Source organism: Numenius arquata, chromosome 1 (genome assembly GCF_964106895.1).
Source record: "Numenius arquata chromosome 1, bNumArq3.hap1.1, whole genome shotgun sequence".
Lineage (NCBI taxonomy): Eukaryota > Metazoa > Chordata > Aves > Charadriiformes > Scolopacidae > Numenius > Numenius arquata.
The window spans coordinates 133,881,448-133,906,090 of record NC_133576.1 but is presented as its reverse complement, the minus strand read 5'-3'; the positions used below and the strand labels follow the sequence as shown (position 1 = coordinate 133,906,090).

The window sequence follows — 24,643 nt, the reverse complement described above, 5'->3', positions numbered from 1 at the left end:
CGATTTCTCCTTGTTACGGCTGCCCTAAAAAATCTGGTGCTTCCCGCAGATTCTGTATTCTTCTTGCTGTAATATTTTCTATGTCATTTTTCTCTCATTCCTCTGAAGCACGCGATGTTCCCATTTCTTGCCCTCCCAACCAAACATTTATTTAGTATCAGGGTCAGGTCTGCAGTGGGGTTTTTATATGTTAGTGCTCAGAATCGGTGCACCTGCCTGTGAAGTTGGTTAGCTTTTGGAAAGGACCATCAGATTAGGTGTTAATTTTCCCCAGACGTCCTATGGCGAAAGTCAGGATTTACAACAGGCTGAGAATGGTAAAGATGATATTTCTGCCAGGCATCATGATTTACCGGATGAGGGGGATATGCTGACAATTTTCCATTTCATTTGGAGGGTGGAATTGGTGCCTAAAAAGACAGGGTAGGAGGAGACCGGATCTGTCCAAAGGGTTCTTTGGTAAAGGCTGCCTCATTTCTGAATGTCAGTTGCATGAGATAGATGCTGAGCTGTTTTTGAGGTTGAAGCACTGTTGTACAGGCACAAAGGAAATCTGAGATCCTAAAGCTGAATATTCTGAAGACTGCATTCTTGGATTCTGGTGCCTATATTCTACCTACATCCTGCCTTAAGCAGCCAACTCCTTTTTGTGTTTCTAGATGCTATGCTTAGTCCTTTTCCAGGTGTTGTTTCTTATCACCTGATGTGTAGTGTATAACTTCCACTGCTAATTCTTTGTCAGGAAATGCGTTCTTTTTCCTTCCTAGCAGTAATCAAAGCTTGTTTCTGAAAGCCCTCTCTTGGAGCTTTTCCATTAAAAACAGAGAAACAAAACACCATCATATCAGAGACAGACATCCAGGAGCTGATTATTATTGTTGTTATTATTTTTATTATTATAGGAAGAGGCTGCCTTGATGTTATGAACCATTTAATGTTTCAGTGTTTTGGGGGATCATGTAAATGTATGAAAGGTTATTGTGACATATGAAGCTCCTCTAACTGATTTGCAACCCATCTTCTCAATCTTGGTAGATCAGTTCTGACAGTTTTTACGTTTTATGTCTCTGTTACATTTATTGTTCAGTACAGTGACAGTGAGAGGTCAATGTTGTCTCTGTGTACAAGGAAGGTTGTTTCACTTTGTGGGGTAAGTTGCTTTTAGATATACACATTCACACGGTAAATCCTGAAAGTGCAGAACTCTCCCAGTACTGTCCAGGTCACTGTTATTAATGTATATGAAAAGTAGCATCCTAGATTTTTGTGTCTTACACAGCAGAAAATATGTCTTGAAATCAGTTACTAAAAGACATCCTATAATCTACGAATAATCATATTTCAAAGTTGTGCCTTGTGTTACTTTTTGTGACTGCCTCATAAATAAAAATGCCATCTTGCTGCTAGATAAGTCACTGTTAAAATTGCCCCCATCTATTTTAATTCAGTTTGAGATAATAATTTTTTACTCAGTGTTTCTGCATCCACTTCCAGCCAAAACAACACTGTTTAGAAATGACAGAATGTTAAAATGTAAAGATGAGGAAAGACTTCATAGGTCATGTTGCCCATCTGCTAGAATGTGAGTACTGCCTACAGTCTGTATTTTAGTGCTTAGTCTAAGTTTATACAAAGAGTTTTAGGTAATAGGGCTTCTGTCACTCCTCTAGGGAGATTATACTCTAGTTTGATGAAATTGCCACACTGTTGTATTAGTGTATAAAATCTGTTTGCCTGCCCTTGGCATGAAATTGAAAAATATTCCCATGTTAAAAATAGCAAAATATTTGTCGAAAAACAGGAAAGTATCATTTTACTGATTTGAAGTGTTTCTCAGCATCATTCATAACATCAAATAATTTTTTTTAACATTTTTTCCTTTTGTTTTTAGTATAATGTCTTAAGTCTGTCTTTTTACAATTCACACACCTGTTTGCATCCTTAATCTAATTTTGTCAGGTTCACGAGGATGCTCTTTCCTTGATTATTTCATGACAGGAATTGCCTTCTTTTTTTTTTCTAGGCCTATAAATTGTGGTTTAAATGAGGTGTATTTTTAAGGTCCTGTACGAGTTCTTTGAAAGACTGTCAGTTCTGCTGTACCCTCCAGTCACGTTGTTTGTGTTTCTCAGACTTATATTGGCCCCAGGCGTTTTCTTTACTTAAGCGATGACATATAGTAGAGCTGCTTTTATTGCACTGGTACTACTCATCTTGAGTTCAGTCCCTTTACATGGTTTTGTTATTCTACAAACCTGTCATGTTGTGTTGATTTCCTGTTTTGAAATTTTTTGGTAAATGCTATTTCTAAGAATTAAGAGGTTGACAGCAGTAGCATCTTAATAGATTATATGTTAGCAGAGAAGATATAGCTTTCCTTCTCTGTGGAAAGCTCCTCTATGAACAATAATCAGTTGGTACTTTATGTGGTTCTATTTTTACACAATAACTTCGCTTTCCTTATGTCTGCAGCGCTGCTTCCACTTTCTCTTTGTTGTCTCTGCTATCAAGTCAACATTTTCTTTTGTAACTGGAGACCTTGTTCTTTTACTTTCTTCTGCTGATGCAGTTTCACCTCCGATACATGATTTGTAGATATATCAGAAAATAGGGTGAATATATAAAAGATACCGAACAAATATCTGTTCTACAGTGAAATTTCAGAGGAAGCCATGTGTTGCAGGCAAAGCAGACTTGACTTGCGGAACTCCCCCTGTACTCAGCACTGGTGAGGCCCCCACCTCGAGTGCTGTGTCCAGTTTTGGGCCCCTTACCACAAAAAAGACATTGAGGTGCTGGAGCATGTCCAGAGAAGGGCAACGAAGCTGGTGAAGGGTCTGGAGAGTAAGTTTTATGAGGAGAGCCTGAGGGAGCTGGGGCTGTTCAGCCTGGAGAAAAGGAGGCTGAGGGGAGACGTTATCGCTCTCTACAGCTACCTGAAAGGAGGTTGTAAATAAGAGGGGATTGGTCTCTTCTCCCAAGTCACAAGTAACAGGACAAGAGTAAATGACCTCAAGTTGTGCCAGAGGAGGTACAGATTGGATATCAGGAAACATTTTTACACTGAAAGGGTTATTAAACATTGGAATGGGCTGCCCAGGGAGGTGGTTGAGGCACCATCCCTGAAGGTATTCAAAAGACAGGTTGATATAGTAGAGACATGGTTTAGTAATGTGGGGGTTTTTTTGTTTTTTTTTTTATCAGTTAGGTTGATGATTGGACTAGATGATCTTAAAGGTCCCTTCCAACCTAGACAATTCTATGATTCTATGAACTTAACTTTGCTGACAATTAACATAAACATTTTATGATTAAGTATCGAGAGACAAAGGAGATAAACTAACACTTCGGGAAAACACCCCTTTCCCAGGCTCGGCTTCGCTCCAGACACCTCTCCTGCCCCTGGTTACATTGCTGCTCACACTCAGTCCCTCAGGTGAGGCGCGGGGAGCACAGGGGGTCAGAGCTGGGGTCAGGGCATGGTGGTTTCTCTCTGCCTCTCCTCGATCCTCACTCTTTCCTTCCACCGCTCCTTCCTTTCTTACTTGTTTCTTCTGCTCCCGCAGGGGCCCTGGGGGCTGCAGTCCCTTCAGGCCCTTGCCCGCCCCACCATGGACTACCAGAGCTGCAACTGGCTTCTGATTGGTGGTTCAGAGGCACCACCAGCTTCGCTGATTGGCTCAGCTGTGCCCTGTGGCGGGTCTGGCATGGAACCGGCTGGAACCGGCTGTGTCCGGCACAGGGCAGCCCCCGCCTCTCCTCACAGAGGAGCCCCCGGCTACCAAAACCTCGCTGTGTGTGCCCAGTACAAGGCGGAAGGCAGGTAGAATGACAGAATGGCCTATATAAAGATCATCGAGTTCCACCCCCCCTGCAATGGGAAGGGACACCTCTCACTAGACCAGGTTGCTCAAAGTCCCATCCAGCCTGGCCTTGAAAACTATCCACAGCTTTTTTGGGCAACCTGTTCCAGTGTCTCACCACCCTGATCGTAAAGAATTTCTTCCTAATATCTAATTGAAATCTCCGCACTTTCAGTTTTAAACTGTTACTCCTCATCCTATCGGTGCACTCCCCTCTCCAGCTTTCCTGTAGGCCCCCTTTAAGTAGTATAAGGTCTCCCCAGAGCTTTCCCTTCTCCCGGCTGAACAATCCTAACTCTCTCAGCCTGTCCTCATAGGAGAGGTGCTCCAGCCCACTATTTTTGTGGTCCTCTGGACTCACTCCCACAGGTTCATGTCCTTCTCATGTTGGGGGACCCATTCCTGAGTAACATGCTCTAACATGCTCTAGGCAATCCTGCTTCAGCAGGGGAGTTGGACTAGATGATCTTTATGGTCCCTTCCAACTCTAAAAATTCAGTGAAATTCACAGAATCACAGAATCTTAGTGGTTGGAAGGGACCTTTGAGATCATCGAGTCCATTCAGGGAAATTCAGAGCTAGGTGCAGTACTGCAGGGGTGGGGGGGTCTCACCAGAGCAGAGCAGAGGGGCAGAATCACCTCTCTTGACCTGCAGGCCACGCTGCTGGGGGTGCAGCCCAGCATAAGGTTGGCTTTCTGGGCTGCCAGCGCACATTGCCAGCTCATGTTGAGATTCTTATCTACCGACACCCCAAATCCTTCTCCTCTGGGCTTGCCCTAATCTCCGCCCAGCCTGTATTAGTGTTTGGGATTGCCTGACCTAGGTACAGGACCTTGCACTTGGTCTGGTTGAACTTCGAGAGGTTCACGAGGGACCCCCTTTCAAGCAGAATAATACAATAATAATACAAGCTTCATGTTTCAGCAGGATGTATTCCTTAAAAGGGGTGCTTGAATATAGCCAGATTAAGGTATAGCAAGATACAAAGACTAGAAGTAGGAGGGCTTTTTTTTCCTCTGTGCACATTTTTAAATTGTGAGGGAAATCTAAGAACTACAAGAAAATGGCACGTCTGTATTTCCACCATCTATCAATCTAAAGAAAATTGCATCATCCTAAAGGGAACATTCTCTCTTTTCAGTCAAACCTGATGGTATTACATGGATTCATGAGGAGAGGCCTTGCTAATCTCAGGAGTTTGTGACATTCTTGCAGGGTGCTACAATCTGCAAAATTATGGAAAAGTGGCAGTTTTAGCATGCATCATCCTGCAAGTCACCTACAGAGCACCCAATCTCTTAGGCAGGATTTCAGTGAGAAACCTGAGATTAAAAATGGTTGGCAAGCCCTATAGTAAAATGCTAAATACCTGTAATTTTGTAACAGTACATCTCCATTGAGAAATGCATTTTATTGCACATGAGGCAAAACCTTGTAAAATGCCTGATTTGCCCTGAACCCTGGATAGCTTCACTTTATCCACTGATGTTTCTTATCATTTGAAATAACGTACTGTGAGTGCAGTCGTCCTGCAATGATTCAGGGTTTGAAGCAAGCTGTCGGCAAGCGATATATTTGGAATTATTTTGTTAATTTTATTCATCACGTAGCGATTCTGGGCCATGAAAGGGACACTCTGGGACATCAATTAAAACTTTTCCAGAGGACGTTAGGTTAGAAGTTTACTTCTACTGACATAAAAATCAACCGTCTTTGCTACAGCACAGCCCAATTTAACTTTGTTGCAGATATTCAAAATCAAGTTTAATTCTTTAAATTCTTCCAAAACACTGTTAAATATACATTCATTAAGTGAAAGCATTTGGCAAAATAGCTTTCATCCTACAAATCCTTAACAGAATCAGTGAGTTAAGTTGCTGCATTTTATGGACCACAGCTCTTCTCCTGGTGACTTCAGTGCTAAAAGAGGTTCAATGGTGATCTTGGTACTTCTGTTATACCCGAGAACCTTTCCTAAAACTCTAAAGACCCTTTTGTCTGTATTTCTTATTTATTCCTCTCCATGGAGAGTTTTAGCTGTAGCACCAGTAAATCTCGGTCTCCTCTGCTCTTGCCAAGAGAGATAAGTGCTCTTTGGCACCGATTCCATTATTTCTGGGCTGCTTTATATAGTGCTTGATGTAATTGATTAGTTCCTGAAAGCAGGTGTTTGGTTCTTTGGAATTTATGTTCTGATAAGCCACTTGAGTAAGTAGTGAATTCTGTTAAATTCCCTATTTCATGTTTAGTTTTACATTCAAATGTTTTTGTTGTCTTCATCTGCATTGTAATTTTTAGTCTATTTGTTTCTGTGGCTTTGAGGCTGGTTATAAAAGTCTCCGTGCAGGAACAAATGTTACACTCAACTTGCAGGTACTTCAAGCTGTAAAAAGGTAACAGAATAAGATACTGGATAACTCCTTTGTGAGCTTGGTGTGCTATGATATTAAAAGTAAAATTCATGCCCTGGGTGATTCAGCCTTCACTTTGGAAGAGAAAGGAGGGACAGAATGTCTGTGGTTGTGCTTTAGTTTTGTTTTCCTTTCTCTGGAAGGAGTTTTTGCTTTGTGCATATCAAGGCTGAACCGTGCACTTGTAGTGTGCAGCTGGGTCAAACAAGATGCCTAAAAACTGGTTCCATGCTTTTGTCCTAGTCCATGTTTGAGTTTATGTGTATACATCTGTATATGCATGTTTGTACGTGTATACAGCTTTGTTTCTATACATACATACACACTTGTCTTGTTTCTGTAGAACGTTAAAACCCAGTTGCAGTGAAAAAATGTTTTTATATAAATGTATGAAGTAGTCTACACTCCTGAGTAATGCAATAAATCAATATATTTTCAGGTTAAAGAACTTTACAAGTATTTGAGATTACTTTCCTGTTCTTTTTGTTCTGCTGCTCTTCTTGAGGTTTACACTGTTTTATAAAAAACCCGCACCCATCTGTAGTTAATGAAGATAATGCTTAGGCAAACTGTGGGAATCTTAAATCGTTAATGTTTAAGAAAAAATGGTAATTCTCAAGCCAGTGACACCATTTGCCATTGTTAAGAAGTCTGTGGATAACATAAGCATTTTGTGTTACAATTTTTTTTTCTCATGGATTTTTAATTTCTGGGTATTTAGCTAATGTGATTTAAAAATGAGATACAAAATCTGAAAGCAGAATATTAATTTTTTCAATTAGTTCTAAATTATTTTTGCTTATTACGGCTTTCATGAACCTGCTGACTAAATGCATGCACACTCTATAAATCCTACGAAGCAGAAAACAAAACTTAATATTGAGTAGAATCATATTAGCTTAAATTTTGACTCTATTGAAGGAAATCAGTGTTTTGCCATTAACTTCGGTTATGCAGGGACTTTCACTCAGAAATTTTTAGATCTGATAGATGTAGCAAAATGTTTAAATTGGAACATGTAACCTGTTTTGGTAATTTCATAGCATAAAGTAAGTTAGCTTAGCTCTTAGGTTTTCAGTAGCATCACTCCATCATATAGCATAACATTCAGTAGCGTAACTCCCATTTTTGCAGTCTATGTTTCCATTAATGTAGATTGCAGTGGCAAAATTTTTCAAATATTTCATGTTTTTATAAAATTGTTATAAATTATATAAAATCTTTTTTAAAAAAGTATACATATCAGATGTCAGAGTTTTGAAGATAACATGCTTATAGAAAGACCATATGGAATGTATTTCTATTTTTGTTCTCAATTCTAGAGTTTCCATATCCAGACTTAAGAACACACCAGAAACTGGCATTGCCTGGATTGGTTAAAGCTGTCATTTTCTCAAGAGATGTGCTTTAGCGTGGACTTTGGGGAAAGTTCTGAAGCATGCTGGAGACCAGATCAGAGATCAGAGCAGAAATCTATGTAATAAATGAATGCTATGGCCCATTCATTTTCAGAAGGCCGTGAATATGTGCTGAAGCGGTATATCTTAAAACAGGATTTAGACCTAAATTTCTGTTCAAAGCTAGAGCACTGGTGTACGATTCTTTGCATCAATTTCTTTTGTGAGTCAGTAGAGATGTGAAAAGGGGACCTCTGTGAGTCTTAGTATGGCATTTGGCATCCTAGAATGAGACAGATGGATCCACCCTGTCTGGCAATGGGAAGGTTATCACCTCAAAATTTAATGTGCAATAACATTTAGTTGAATAATATCTTCACTGGAAATTCAGATGTACCATAATTATCCCTCATTCTCTATAGAGCTTTTCCCATTGACATTTGTGTGTCCTTCCCTGGATCTGATATTGGGCAAAAAGTTACCATTATGTTAATCATTGCTAATTCAAACTGCTGATACCAGTACAGGTAAAACTTCAACAACAGTAAAGTAGATGCTTTCTTGCCATTCCCCCTCGCAGCCTGTGGATCCACACAGAAGTGTTGGGTTTTCCTTAGCTCTAAATTCTTTTCTGTTTAAATAATGCCACAGCTAAGACAATTTATAATAGGAAATTATTCCTACAGATTAAGTAAAAACCAACTCAAAACCCCAAGACCCAAAATAAAGCCACTGTCTTTGAAAAGCACTATTTACCTTTAAATTAAATGGCTTTATATGAGGTTGCATTATATATGTAGGGAAAGGTCTCGAGGATTTTTTGAGGCATTTTTCTTCTGTTCTTGACAGCTGCAGCCTGCAAGCAAAGCTGCTTTTGACTTCTGTTTTATGTCTCTAAGTACAGGTAGGATTGTTTACTGAAAAGTCATTCTTTAGATGTTCAAAGAGGCTCCCTATCTTTTATATTTTCTGTTTAATAGCAAGCAAATGACTTTTCTCCTTCTTAATCTTACAGTTTGTAATTCAGTGGTAAATACGACAAAAGGTTCTGTGTGTTCTGTGATCTTGAGGCCTCATAGCATGCCAGAGAATTACTGTTTTGACATCTAAATTATTATTTAATCTTTCTTGCCATTGTGTTTCAATGTAGACCTATTACTTACAGTTTTGAAAGGAAACTTTTGAAAATATGAAATTAATTTAAACGAATTCAGCGTTACCTTCTTAAGGCCTCAAACAGTCTGATGCTTAGTATATTTGAGAGATGCAGTATGATCTATTCATGTACAAAAGTGGCTGCTTCACTTCATATTATTAAGACACAAAATGCTAACATTTTGAACTAAAATAAAACTGCAACGGAGAGTGTTCTGGAATTTAGGGCTGGCTGCCTAGAAAGATGAGCCCTTAACTCTGGCCTACAGTCCACAGAGTCAGGTGTCTGTAAAAGGTGGTAATAAGCCACTGACAACTCCACTTACTTTTAAAATGGTAATACGTACCCTGTGGTATTACTGTAAATTTCACCACCTCTTCGTTTTGAGTTTGATTAAATGTAATAATGTAGATAATGGTGGTGATTCCTTAACAGGAAAGCAAGCAATTGAGAGTTCTCAGTCAAATTAAAGTCACAGCTAGGAATAAATATAGGTTGCTAGTTTCAAAATTATCATATACTTGTTTCAGTGTTTTCTGGTTAAGAAGTAATGATGTGCTGTCCTCATTATTTATAAAATAGTTACCATGTACCTATGCAAGTAGTTTCATGGTCTGGTGTTGAATACAGCACTGCAGAGTAGGAACAGTTAAAACAAGGAGTTATGAATGCTCCAAAAAGAATAAAATTCAATATAATATGGATAGTCTATAAAACCGTTAATACTGTAAGTAAAACCAGTCAACAAGGACAATACTAGTGCTTGTGGTAGGGGGAAAGTTCATCTTGTCTGAAAGGTATGAGTCATGTCATACACTTGTAGAGAATTTGGTAGCAGAGTAAATGTTCATGAACTAGACCGTGTGCCTTTTTGTTCTCTTTCTGCTGGCTTCAAGTGCTTTCGCTGTGTCTTGCTTTTAAGTTGTGCTTTTGGTGGAAAAGCAACTAGACTGTCTGACTCGCTGCAAGCAAAACAACCTCATATATATTTGTGGAAGCAAAGTCTGTTGTGCACAAGTCCTTTAAAAAGAAGAAAAAAAAAAAAATCTTCCTCCTTTTTTTTCCCCCAAAGCTATTCAAGTTTTGTTCCAGCTATGCCAATCTGTCACTGCAGCTGTCAGTGTGATGCCTTTTCTTCAAAGCAGAGATGGCTCAGCTGAAAGCGCTGCTTCTAGTCAAGGGCAGGAAAAAGGTCTGTGCAGGGAGCAGTAGTTACAAGGCTGACAGCCCGCATGGTACATTGTCCACATAATATAATACTTAATGTACAGGTAAGGATTAGGACAGAAAGAAGAGTGCATGAGGAATGGGGAAAACAGAATCACTCCACTACATTCAGTAAAATTCCCTCTTTTAGTGATTGGTTTGGATTTATTTTGTGGTTGCAGAATTGTGAATATGTTCATGAAGGCTCTTCCCATCTTTAAAATCTGATTGCAGTGTCGGGGGGCCCTCTGTATGCTACCAGACTTAAGAAAAGGCAGTCTCTTTCATGAGCTAATTACTACTGATTTGAATTCATGCTGCAAGTTAGGCAATTAGACATGTAAAATTTTAAAACTCCCAACATACAGATGGATTATTTAGCTCTTGCCAGCCATCATCTCTCTTAAAACTTTGACCAAATTAAGCCAGTTTTGCTAGAGTTGTTTTATAGCTGGGAAAAGCTAGGTAAAGAGTAACTGAATGTCTTGTTTAAGACTGTGGAGCAGGTCAAAGGGCAGAGATAGTAATAAAGTCATTATCTTTGTCTTCCAGAAAGCCATTTCTTGTTCTCCTGCAGTCTCAAACTTAGATAGTTTATATATGTGGGGGTATATAGGGTGTGACAAATAAGAGGCAGTGCTGGTTCAAAGACACGGTGCAGTAGACAGAGATTCTTAAGAGACTCTAGATTTTTTTGTGTGTGTGTTTTTGTTAATTTATGCACAATTGGAAGTATTCTTGATGAGCTGATGAACTGTTATGACAAATTTGTCAGTGTTCTCTATAAGAAGTGCGCAGATATCTGGGCATCTTTTTTGAGAATTTGGTGAATCAGTGCATGTGAGGTGGTTTTAAGTCAGAATAGATATAGGCACATCATCCTGGAAGGTAAAATTCTTCTGACTCGCTGTTGCTGCTGATCTTCTCTTGACCTATCCCTTGAGTAACTTCACTGTGATTACAGGACTATTTTGATGCTATTGTGTACTTCATGGCGACCACTATATTTAGGGTTATCTACAGTGGTTGCAAACTGTCTTCTCAACTCTGCATGATTAAAGCCTCCGACTTTTCTTTAAAGCATGAGCTGCAAACTGGACACAACTAACAAAATCAGCTCCATTTCCTGCACTTAAATGCAATGTTGTAGCTCAGGATGTCAGTGTTCTTCAAATTACCATATGTTAGAGAGACAAGCAAAATGCTTGTAATAAATCCATTTTCCCAGTAAAAAAAAAAAAACAAAACACAAATCACCACACAGACTCACTGTCCCACACATGCACGCACACGTACGCATGCACAGATAGGAACGGGAGGAATGGAAAAGGGAAATGCACTGATGATCTTAGTTGTGAGTGAATGGTTATAGTCGCTATATCAATCTGAAACTATTGCTCTGTGAACTTTTTCGTGCTCATCTGTCTGATCAGGATGAATACCTCAGTAGCAGCAAACCATCGGTTTGATAGTTGAAGTTCAACTCTTCCAATCAGTAAAGAATACAGTAAGTGCTGTGTTAAAATGAACCCTGAAAGGTATTTGTGCTTGAAAGCCGATTCTTTACAAGCTCCGTAGGAAGGCTAGGCAGGGAAGGATCACACTATTCAAAGGAGCAGCTGAAATGCTCAGACTTTTGCTGTGGAATGGGTGATGGGCCAAGTGAGAACCTGGAGGTTAGAATTAGGTAGGAGGCTAAGAAATTGAAACATCCTGGTGGGTGTCTCCAGGAGGACTAGTCAAGGCTCATGAAGGACAGAGGGAGGTGATTACAAAGAGGCAGATCAATTTAAAAAGGGTATATTGTGCCTTGCCAACCTGACAGCTTTCTGTGATGGGATGACTAGCTCTGTGGATGAGGGGAAACCAGTAGGTGCCATTTGCCTTGATTTTAGCAAGGCTTTCAGCACACATTCTCAGTCTGTTAGTCAAATGACAGAGACAGTGAATGGATGGATGTCCTAGAAGATAAGTGGGACACTTGCTAGACCACTAGAAACAAAGAGTAATGGTCAGCAATTCAAAGTCCAGTAACTGATGGCAAATTACTTGTGGGATTTCTACAGAGTTGATACTGGTGCTAATGCTGTTTGTCATCTTCGTTAATAACCAGAATTATTAGATAGAGTGCACTCTCAGCAAGGTTTTAGATAACAGCAGACTGGGCAGAGCAGATGATGACAGTTGCCGTTCAGAGGGATCTCAATAGGCAGGAGAAATGGGCTGAGAGGAACCTCTGAAGTTCAGTGACAACAGGCAGGAATTCTTGCACCTGGACAGAATAAAAATTGCAGCAGTCCCAGCTAGGCACAGTCCAGCTCAGCGGGAGCTTTGCAGAGGGGAGAACATGTTGCACCTGAGTCAACCACGTGCCCTTGCAATGGTGAAGGCTAATAGAAAACTGGGCTGCACCAATAACAGCCTAGGCAGCAGTTTGAGGGACATTTCCTCATCAGCTGTGAGACTGCATCAGGAGTACTCTGTCTAGTTCTAGGTTCCCCAGTATGCCAAAGTGTGTGGGGTGGAGGATAACCAAGATGGTGGCGCATAAACCAGTGTGGGGTCTGGTGCACAGAACATAGAAGAAAAGGCTGGGAGAGCTCAGTTTGTTCAGCCTGGAGAAGAAGAGGCTGTGGAAAGTATCTAACTGCTGTCTTCAGCCATCTAAGGAATGGTTAGACAGCAAAGTCAAACTCCTCTCAGAGATGCACAGAAGAAATACGAGGTGATACACACAAGTTGCATTAAGGGAAATTCTGATTAGATATAAGAGAAAACTTTTCTCAGTGATGATGACACAGCACTGTAACAGGTGTCCTGTGAGGCTGTCAAAGTCCTTCTGAAAGCAAATACAACTTATAGCGTGGACATGAAGGTTTTGCTTGTGCTTGGTTGAGAAAGTAAAGGCGTAACTGAGATTTCAAAAGAAATTCCAAGTCCCCTAAATATTATTTTTGATAGTGTTCCCACAATTACTAGTTTCTGATTGAGAAATCTCTTTAGCTTTACTTCAGGAAAATCTGATACAGGTGTAAGGCTTTGTTCCCCAATGAGTTAGAAGCGATTGGTGATAATATGAGAGTGCTTTGGAAAATGACTGCTGAAAGATGTTTTTTATTTCAGTAGGAATTTTTTTTAAAACAGTGGAAAGATGCTTTCATTCTGAAGATTGCAAAATTTATATTTGGTACTAGACCTTCTCACAATATACAAAAAATAAAAGAAGGTAAAATCAATGAAAGGCAAAATTTGGTAGAGACAACAGAATACTGTAAAAAAAATATTTGTTTTCTTCCTGTAAAAAGCTTTAAGTGTATGAAGCTAAATATTCATTAAAAACTATGAATCTAAAAAGGAAATCCTTTTTTAACCTTCAGTGATAATACAGTTATAAATAATTCCATATGCCGAAAGCTGAAAATATTCTAATCAAATGGCCTTTAGCTTTTATCTATCACTCCAAAGTGTCCGGTATTATAGGGCAAAATGGGAATTATAGGGAATAAATGGGTATGGGTGTATAATATCTTTTCAGATACTAAGCATTTTAATATTAAACTGTACCTTACTATGATAACTATGATAACTATGATAACTGATAGTTGTGATGAAATGTGTACACAATAAATTGTATGCATTTCATTTTTGGTTTTTTATACACAATTTTATAGAAATACCAGCATTGTTCATCTGTAGCTGTTGTGCAGTAACATCCAATTTCTCTGAACACAGAATTATCTTACAATCACTACACCAAAATTGGAAAGAAACTGTGATATTCTTAAAGCATTCAAATTGCTGCACTAATGTTACATTCTTAATTCAGGTTATGTTACTTAGGTTTTGAAATCCTGCAGTGAATATTTCACGATAGAAACATGATTAGTGTTTTCAGTAGTGCTGCAATCATCCCTGCCATGCACAAAGAGACTCTGAAGTCTATAGAACTTTGAAGTACAGTCAGTCAGTCAGTCATTGGCTATCATACAACGTAGATAAATAGAACAAATGAGCTACTACACTAAGCATTAGTGTGTTCATCAGCCCAAAACAATGCCTGAAGAGTCTTTGCTGACCAAGCAGGCATCAGTCAGGCAGAGAAGAGGCACCCTCCATCACTTTTTGTACTATACTGACTACATGTTGATCCTTCTCCTCCTGAATCCTTGAGCTATTATCAGTCCCATCTCAGCAGTCCTGCCTCTGTCTGATATTTTACTTATGGTGCGTGGCTCTGCTCTACACTTTCTCACAGCTCTATAGTTTTCTCCAGAATCTGAGCCACATCTGAGCCACAAAGATGATCAGAGGGCTGGAACACCTCTGCTATGAAGACAGGCTGAGAGAGCTGGGGTTGTTCAGCCTGGAGAAGAGGAGGATCCAGGGAGACTGTATAGCAGCCTTCCAGTACCTAAAGGGGGCCTACAGAAAAAGTGGAGAGGGACTCTATATCAGGGAGTGTAGTGAGAGGATGAGGGTGACAGTTTTAAACTGGAAGAGGGGAGATTTAGATTAGATATTAGGAAGAAATTCTTTCCTGTGAGGGTGGTGAGACGCTGAAACAGGTTGCCCAGGGAAGTTGTGGATGCCCCATCCCTGGAAGTGTTCAAGGCCGGGCTGGATGGGACTTTGAGCAACCTGGTCTAGTGGGAGGTGTCCCTGCCCATGGCAGGGGGGTTGGAACTAGATGATCTTTAAAGTCCAATGCATCTGGGTTGAATCGGAGCTCAGCCTTGGGTCACCACCGCTGAACCCCAGTGTGGAAAGAGGCAGAGGTTAGGGCATTTCAGGTGGCTAGAAACTAGGCTCAATATGGGTTTCATCACTAAGTTAAAGATCAGGTTGGGTAGCTTTACAGATTCACAAATCTTTTTAAACTGGGTCTATATTTCAAACTGAACATCAGCTAAGTGCATATGAACTATGCAAAATATATAGCTTTGCCATAAATATCATAGTATATGTGCATATGCATATACTGCATACAGATAAGTAGCATAAACTTAATATGTTGATGTTTGTCCTGTGTAAAGATCATCTTGGTTTTGCTCAAACACAAAAAATGGACTTGTAAGGCAAGGGAAACTGAAACCCTCTCCCCCAGGGTACCCTAATTGTTAAGTTGAACACATCATGTTTCTTATAGTTCTGCAAAAAAATGAATGACTAGTTATTATATATTCAGGATGTGATCCAAAGCCTAATGAAATTGAAAAGACAGACCACAGTGAGCTCTGATTTGGAGGCTGAGAATCTATTTCCTTCATCCTTAATTGATTGAACAGTACCCAGCGTTATGTACTGTTGTATGATGTGAATTCAATGGGAAGACAGGCTTTTAGACTTTTAATTCAATGTATCATTATGAGCATTTCAATATTTATGAATTTCATATTTTTAAATTTCTCTTTTTTCCCCCTTTCAGGCAAGCCCTGCCCCTATAATTGTCAACACAGACACCTTGGACACAATCCCTTATGTAAGTATTATTATTTTAATAATATATGGAATTTGTTTATTTTCTTACAGAAATTCTATTCAGTATTGCATAGAAGTTATAAACAAATCTTACAATTAATCATCTCTTTTACAGTTACACGGTTCATCTTTTCTAGAAGAAGAAATCAGGAATGATAATTGCACTCAGGTGAATTATAGCATATTATATACACATAATTTGCAGTTTAGACTTCAACACATAAACTGTAACTTACTAAAACTAGCCTTTCTTTAAAAAAAAACCTGTAATTTCGTTAAGCCTTTCCTCTTTACCAGTGACATAAAGTATGAATATTTCCTTTTAGAGCAGCATGCTCCTTCCTTGCTTATTAAGATTTCTAGGTGCATACTGTAATATTAGAATGGTGTAAACAGCTCTTCGTCTGTCTATATTCCTTTTGCAGATGAAAGCTGTTCATGATAAATTACAGCACAAACTAGATGACTTCATGTTTTCTTATTAATGTCTCTTCATTTTTATGACTTCTAGAAAAATTTGTTTTACCCTAAAATAAATGCATGTTTTTATTAGCGTTTAAAAGATCTGCTTTTCGACAAGCATTTGATATCAGTGTCATTTGAGACTGTAAAAACAACTATAGTTGAAGATAAAGGACACAGAGAAAGACAAAGTGAATATATAATAGAGTAACAGGCTTAAATGATTGGAGGCAAGAAAAGCAAGTAGTACAAAGCTAGCCAGCCAGTATCTAATCTTTGTCCTTGCATACTCTTAGTTATCTTTTTAAAGCTCTTAATTAATGTCTCTCATCTGTCATGTTTTGTCCACATCTGTTTCTTATGATACCAATGCATGAGCCTAATTATTTCTCCACCTACGCCAATCACATTGCTGGACTATTGATGAGGAAGTTTAATAGGGTTTGTCCTGGCCAGCTTGTTTGTTTCTGACAATTCATAAAACTTATAAATTATTGTGCAGAACACATGTAAAGATCACAGCCAAGAGCAATTTAGAAGAATGACACTGCTGTAAAGCAGAAGAGAATTAAATCCCTTGTTGGGAATTTCAACCATTGGGAAGGATGGAAAAGTTAAATAAAATTTCTCTGTTCATTTGCATTCGGGCTTTCTTAAAAGGCTTCCTATCATTTCTAAGTCTCAGTTTTGCTTCGTAACATCAGAACCATCTGCTCTGTTCTCACTTTCAATAGGTCTGGCTTTTCTTCTGTTTTAATGAGACATTTTACACTCAGTGTTCTCTAGGTCTACCAGGAGGGACATTGTGAGCCTCAGTTCTCATTTCCAGTGCTGAACCTGTGCCCAGGATACTCTGCAGCTACGGTGTTAGAATTCCTAAATACAGATGCAGTTGCACTAGTGGCAAGATGTTCAATCAATATGATTTATTCCCATAACACAGTCTGTCAATACCTATACACTTTCATACCACTTTTTATACTAGTGTTCCTTTCTCTTAAAAAAAAAAAAAAGACAAATGACCAAACACATTCAAGAGAAATATTGACAGTAGACTGAAAAGTGCCTGTGGGCTGTTTCAGTCTCTGATGCATGATGTGAACTAGATAAATAAACAGAAGGTGCTTGTTGTAAAAATAGACAATTGTGAATTAGTCACCTTGCTCTTACCTGGTGCATGGGAAGAGTTATGTCCCTTAGATATGGGACACAGCAGTACTACCAAAAAAAGGACTAATTTAGACTAGCCAGTAAGAGATGTCAAGGTGAAGCGTATCTGCTGAGCCCAGGCCAACATAGTGCCCCACATGACATAAGGTCTTTGCTTTAAAAATAGGCATTTCTTCATGATTAGGATTTATATGTTTGAACATTCTCCAAAATGAGATAGACAGACAAACATATGGACAAACAACCTTTTCCTCCAACCTAATATTTGGGAGAGTAGGCTGGGAGAGCTGTGTTTTCCTTCCAGCTCCCAGGGCTAGTTTGGTTTGGTTTGGTGTCATTTTATGGTATTTCCTCTGCTAGGAAGGGGCTGCAGTCACTGGGCCAGATCCATGTTTGCTTGTGTGTTCATCCTCTCCTGGCCCAGTGAACCTTTCAAAAACAGGTTTACAGACAGCTTCTGGTGGGTTGACTCTGGCCAGTAGCCAAACGCTCTTCTCACTCCCCTTTCCTGTGGTTCAGTGAGAAAATAGAAGAAAGGCAAGAAGAGTTGTGTATTGGGGTACTGACAGTTAAATAGGGAAAGCAACAGCTGCACATGCAGGCAAAGCAGAATAAGGAATTCATTTACTACTTCCCATCAGCAGGCAGATTTTTAGCCACTTTCTGGAAAGCAGGGCTTCATCAAGTGTTACTTGGGAAGATAAACACCATAACCATGAATGTCCCCACTTCTGCATCTTTTTACTGCTGAGCCTGACATCATACGGTATGGAATATCCCTTTGGTCAGCTGGGATCAGCTCTCCTGGCTGGGTCTCCTCCCAACGCTTTACCCACCCCCTGCCTACTCGCTGTTGGGGGAGAAAGGGCAAAACGGCAAAGAGAAAGCCTTGATGCTCTGCAAGGTCTCTTCAACAATAGCCAAAACTTTGGTGTGTTACCAGTATTGTTTCAGCCACAAATCAAAGCGTAGCATCATCCAGCCTACTGGGAAGAAAATTAACTCCATCCCAGTCAGACCTACTGCAGCCTATAGTACCGTGTGAGGCCTATAAAACTGTGGGGTGTTAGTGGCGCTTTGCCTCAAATGTTTGGAAAGGCAGATGAAAATCTTCCAAAACTGGATGTACTAAGTGTATGATAATGCAGCCATCATAATATCATTTATCTTACAGGAAATATAATTTAGCAGTTATGTCCTAAAATTTAATTTTTTTTTCAGACAGGTCCATTCAGAGGGATAACAGAAAGCTAGATTTAATTATTATTTTGAAACTTGAACATGAGTCAAGCACCTGCCTTTTCAGCACTGTCAGGACTTCAAAACATGCCTGGAGGAAGATTGTAAATGGCTAGGGACATCTCTGGTGAATGTTTAAGTATCCTTAGAGTTAGCTAGCTAGTTATTAAAGCTTCTGAAAGGTATCATTCTTTCTTAGTTATCACAAAAAAACATCTGACACTATAGGGACAAATTACTTTATGGATCAGAGAAACCAGCTTCAACTGTGATACTTTTTCTCCAAAGCTAAAAGCAGCCATGATGTAAGTGAGCACAGAGTAGCTGATCCTCTCTCATAACAGCAGCGTGTCTAAAACACCCAGAAGTGCTGATCTTCAGGGCTAGAGTCATCTTAGATCCCTACTATTCGGCTCCTGTTGTCAAACCTCAAAGCACACAGGGAGTCCAGGGAGCCTCCTATGGGAGGAACAGGCAGAAATTCAATCTTACCAGTTGGACCACATTTCCTATTATCGCGTTCTTTTTCTCATAGCCGGTTTTTCCTCTGATCTTAGATGCTTGTCCTTTAATTCTTTCATTTGAACATGCATTCCACTAATCTCAGTACTATTTCTAAATTAACTTGTGAAATAAAATTCAAAGGCAAGTGGATATATATTCAAGTGATGCATCTCATGAAAATTTTTGACGTATTAGTTTTTGATTTCTGAATGTTGGGGTTTTTTAAGATGCTTTTCATTACAACTGGTTTATGCCGTCCACTAATGTTTTTGCAAAAAAAAAATTGCTCCTTTAAAAATATAAAACTTTTAATTAATTTATTAATTTTATTAAAATCTATGTTTTTCTTCAATAACTGTAATTTTCATTGTATTTATCACAACAAAGTTAAGTAATCCATTTTATGCCATGTGGAAATTATCCCTAAATAAGATCAGGCTATTTTTAGTGTTGTTACATACTGGATGGAAACTTCCCATAATTTCATTTAGCTGTTGGCTCAACAGCGCAAGAAACCTGTCTCATTGTTTTGTTTTACGCAATGTACCTTCAATGCATTTCCATGTCAGTAACAGCTCTGCCTGTCCTCTTCCTCCAAAAATTCCGGAGTCTTTTCAGAGGGAGGGGGCCTCGCAGCACTGATTGGCATTCACAACATATTTTCAAATGTGATGTTTCCACTGGTCCACCAGAGAGAAATCTCCTTTTTACAGTTGGTATACAACTGGTAAACTGTGTGATTTGTCTCATTAACATTCTAATGATTTAAATTCATGTAATTAAACCTTTTGGTACTGTTGACATTCTTCAAACCTTTCAACTCAATAGTTTGGAAAACAAAAGTCATCCTGTGAGGAACAGTTTTTCAGCAGTGTTCTTTTCTTGAATGAGATAAAAGAAAAGGCCTTATTCTGTTATACTGTATGTTATTCCTTATAATTTGGGCCTACAGCGAATAACAGAAGAAGCAGTTAATTAGCTTTGTTTCTAGGTTCAGTGGCTTGAAACCTGGCTTGCCAAGCTTTGGATGTGGGAATAAATTTGATAGGAAGCTTCGATGGTACAAAACGAATTATTCCGTGGCATTTTAAGCACAATTAAACATTTGTGGGAGTTTGTTTGTTCTCTATTCTTTGGCTGTAAATTTTAGATCTTTTTGTATAGTGAGAAGCATTAATTTAATAACATATGAATCATCTCAGTTTCTCTGTTGCACAGAGTAAGCCTTATTTATTTCTTTTTTAGTTTCCAAAATGCTGTATAGTTAGGTTGAAAGTCGCTATACGGCTGGCTTTGCTGCATCACTTTTTGAAATTGATGGGAACCTTCCTATTTATTTCATGATGGAATTTCAATTTCCTTTCACCTCAACTAAACATTAATATAAGTTCACTGAAGTACCGTGGTTGTTCCCTTCTTCCCCCTGCCCTGTCACAGTGATAAGATCTAAGGAATATATACTTTATTCTCCTTCTGGTGCCAGTGAATTCCTTGTATTTCTTCAGTTCCCTATTGTTCTTCCAAATTATTCTCCTTATTATTATTATTATTGTTGTTGTTGTTGATGATGATGTTATTATTACTACTATTATTAAATTTATTGTTACTGTTATTTTATTACTGGTTTGCTTTGCTATTTGAGCTGCATATGATGAGTTCTGTGGAGGTACAGTCAACTTGTTTCCTAAAGAAGTGATTTTCAGACTAAGGTTATATTTGCATGAGCTGTAATCAAATCTTTGGGTTGTTTTCCACTTTCCTGAGCTCAGCCATGCAGATGGCTGTGTGACTCTGTTGATGCATCCCTGCTTAGGGACACCGGGAGCTGAGTCCCTTTCCAGAGTGTGGCAGTTGCCCTGTGACAGCTCCTGTGCAGGGAAGTGTGGGGGCCAAGGTGATGCACAAATGCACAAATGGGGAAGTTAGGAAAATTTTCAGCTTTCCTTCTCTGTCATCCCAGTCAGACATTGTACCTGGATTTAGCACATTAGAAGGAGGTACACAAAAGCGTTAAAAAAAGGCTACAAAGCAAAATAAATTCTTCCCATCCTATTCTGATGCTAAAAAGAATGGGGAAGATTTGCAAATTTCTGAGACAGTCAGTAGTCTAGAGGCTTTTATTGGATAATATGAATGTAGGCGCAGCCTAGACCTAAATAAGTTAATTGGAGGAGGGAGGTGGCCTTACAGATTTCTACAATAAAGCATAAGTCATGTGGCATTACATAATGAATATTAAATTTCATATATAACTATGACTGATGAGCAAATTTTTGAAGACAGTGGTAATAGGGGATTAAAAAAGGTAGGATCTAAATTTTCACAGAAGTAGGGGGCTCTCAGAGTTGGGATTTTTTTTATTAATGAGTGCATTAAAATATATAAAAATGTCGACATATAAGCATGTGTATCTACTGATTGACTTCTCTTCAGAAGAAATGTGTTGCTTCTTTCTTAATTAGTTTGATCATAGTCTTGAAAGTCAGATTGCACATCTTATTATCTCGAATGACTCTTGTGTTTTCCAGATTGTTAAACACCAGTTTTGTTTGGTTGTTGTTTATACTCATCTTTCAGTCTGTCAGTTAATGTGGATTACAATGGAAAAGCTAAATCTGGTAGAGCTCTGTGCTAGTTTTTAAAAGCTGCCTTGGCTTGGCTTCCCTGTTTTGGCCCTTGAATTGTATCACAGCAATGTTGTTTGCCCTGACAATCACTGCTGTGTTCTGCATGGCATCGTTTCTGCAGTGGCATAAGAGATTTTTTCATTCATAACAGGAGTATTGACAAGATTGATTTAACTCGTGTTTATAAAATATTTTGAGATCATTAGTGAAAAAGGTGCTACATAACACAAGACTAATGAACTAACATAAAACCAAGCCCCATAAACATGCAAAAATAGAAAAATCTTCATCCTGCCATCTGATGACTTAAATGGATTTTAGTATGAGGGAAAGCAGAAAAATATGTTGCTGCTGTTCAAAACCCAAGGCAGAAATACAGAATGGATCTTACGAATCTGATTTATTTTGCCTCTGTTTCATATCCATTGCTTTTCTACTGGAAAATCAATATATTTGAAACCTTTTCATTTAAAATATACTGTTTTAGAAAGAAACATTTTTACAAAAGGGGCCAGAGTGATTTTGAGGTAAAAATGTAATTGGTTTTATTGGGTTTCTCTTTTAGATTCTGGATGCAATTTTGAATATTTAAGCATCATCAAAGACAGAATTTTTAACTAGGGGAAAAAGCAACTTTTTAAAGTAAAATAACTTCAAGATTTGGGGGCATTTCTCTTATATTCCTCAGGAATGAGCACTACTTTGCATATTTGAGTGCTACGTATCACATTACATAAGATGTCAGAAGAAAACATTCATTGTGTCTGGATGTAGGTAGAAATATCAACATCCTGTCAATCCAAAAAGTAAAAGCATCCCTTGGTCACATATCTAATTACTCCTTCACACTTCTACTCTGCAACATTATAATACTTTCCATTTTCAATTGCCAGTGAATAACCCTGGCCTTTAGATTCAATCAAGAAGTTCTTTCTATAGACATTTGATTGAAACACTTTCATTAGCAAAATGGGAGAGAGGAGCTTATTGAACTGTAAAGAGAGCACATCATACCCTTGTCTGTGTCCCTCTGCTTCAGGTGGACCCAGCAGAGAAAATGCCTCATACTTTTTGGATTTGGACTCCTTAGAGTACATGTATTTAGCATTTTAGTCCAGATGATGGTTGTGCTTGAGAAGCAAATTCCCTTTGTTTACCAGTCTTTAGTTCGCACACTTGAGCTTATGAAGCAGATTTTCTGACAAAAAATGAAACCTGACAGCAGGCTTCTGTATACCTTCTACCCACTGTCAGGCAGTCGGTCCTTTGGGTGGCACTGAAATAAACTCCCTGAAAGAGGTACCGTGCTTTGCTTTTGCAAAGTCTGTTCCTGTTGGGCCACTCTTCTCCTTGTACCCTCTACTGTGGGGAAGCCACCAAAGCACTACTCTACCAGTTATTTTTATTACTATGAGAAAAATCATATCTACTTTTGTGGGTGTGGCAGTGTGTGTACATACTACTCCTCTACACCCAGCTATACTTCGTTTTTAATTCGTGTAAGATAATTTGTCCATGAGGTTGTTGTTATGTGCTGCAGGATGCAGAGCATGTTTGTTAGAGTTGTTTGAAGCACTTTGAGATTTGAGTCAGCCTAGAATCGCATGGCCCGAACTGACCTAAAGTAAATGTAGTTTGATTTTGGTTTTGTCTTGCTCTTCCTAGCCTTGAATTAGCTTTTGTGTCATTTTTGATATATTGCACTACAGACCCACAGTTAACATTACTGGATTTTGTAGCAGTAAGCTAAAATCAGTAGGATCTGTGGGTTTGCAAGGATCCAGCAGCTAACATAGACTCTTGAAAATATGCTTTAATAATATAATCCATAGTCTTAAGCCATCAAACCCGTTGTCTTCCACAAATATTTCTGTTCATTTTAGTTTTTATTCTTTTGCATAAAAAGCTTAATTGGGATACAAAATTAAAATGTTGATAAAGCTCTTCAAGTACACTAGACTATTTTTCCAAGGCAATAGCTTTATTCTGATTACTTTGTCATGAAGTTGCAATTCTGAACTGAATTAGGAAACATAGCAAAAAGAGTACAAGTGAATAATTACTTATCTTAATTTCTTTGTGCTTTGAGACAATGGCACTTGTAGGTAGATTTCACTGTATGAGAAAGGTGTAGAACTTAACTGAAAGCTGTTTTCAAAAGTGAAAGAAGAGTTAGCACAGATGTCATTATCTTAATAGTTTTAATTATACAAAGGATGAAAGAGCTTCCCCATTCCATAAGACTTCGTTTGGAGGACTTCAGACATCAGTTAGGCAAAATTTAGAGTGCTGTTGTCAGAGACAGACATATTCTTTTGACCTTGGATAACCTAAGAAGTAAAGAGAAAGTAACTGCTTGGTATTGAAGAGAAAACTAATTTTGATGAAAAGTGGAAAAGGAAAATACTGGTTTCATGTCTTCCTGGAAATAGAAGGGCTTAATTTCTATGATGCTTCAGTCCTCTAGGATGAGATACACTGAAATTTATTTTATGAGAACCCTTCTTTGTAATTTTAAGGATATTTATTTTTTATGTATACAGTTGATCAATTTTTTTGCTTTGCAAACTACCTCTTAAAGTTCAGCCAAGGCAAGGTGGTTGTTGTCCTAGCAGTACAAAACACTACATGCGTAATAATATTGGATAGAAAGATTTCCTTCTCTTACAATCTTTTATGTATTGCTCTTAACATTATCAACTGCAGGTTTTATAGGAGGGGTTTTTCACATTATTTATGTTAACTTTTTTAAAATTTTAGAATAGCCGCAGTGTGTTCCTACTCATTTCATACAGCAATACAAATAAATCTGAATGAACGCCATTTTGCTTTAATAAAAATGCAAAATTAACCATATAAATTCTCTCTCATTTCCCCCCATCATTAGCCAGGGATTAGCTGATCCATGCTGTAAAACTAACACACCTTCAGCACAGTTTCAGGAAATGTTCTGAAGCAAAGTCCCTGCTGTTGCAGTTTGTGAGTGTTGACTGTTTTGGAATGTGACTCATTTCTAATCCACATTTTACATAATAAAACCCCATGCTACTTTTAATGCAGTGATCTGGTGAATCAGCCTCAATAGAAAATTATATTTTTAATCAGTGTTTGGATGACCTGGCTTTCTG

The 24,643-nt window shown here is 38.5% G+C and overlaps 1 protein-coding gene across 7 annotated transcripts in view; it reads left to right on the top strand.

Annotated features, from left to right (window-relative positions):
- The window catches only part of DLG2 (discs large MAGUK scaffold protein 2), a 673,276-nt gene that overhangs the window by 228,333 nt on the left and 420,300 nt on the right, over nucleotides 1-24,643 (top strand). For all 7 annotated transcript variants that reach the window (XM_074147594.1, XM_074147586.1, XM_074147578.1 and 4 more), the window contains one exon: nucleotides 15,461-15,514. In XM_074147594.1, coding sequence (XP_074003695.1) covers nucleotides 15,461-15,514 — 54 coding nt within the window. The remainder of the gene's footprint in view (nucleotides 1-15,460; nucleotides 15,515-24,643) is intronic.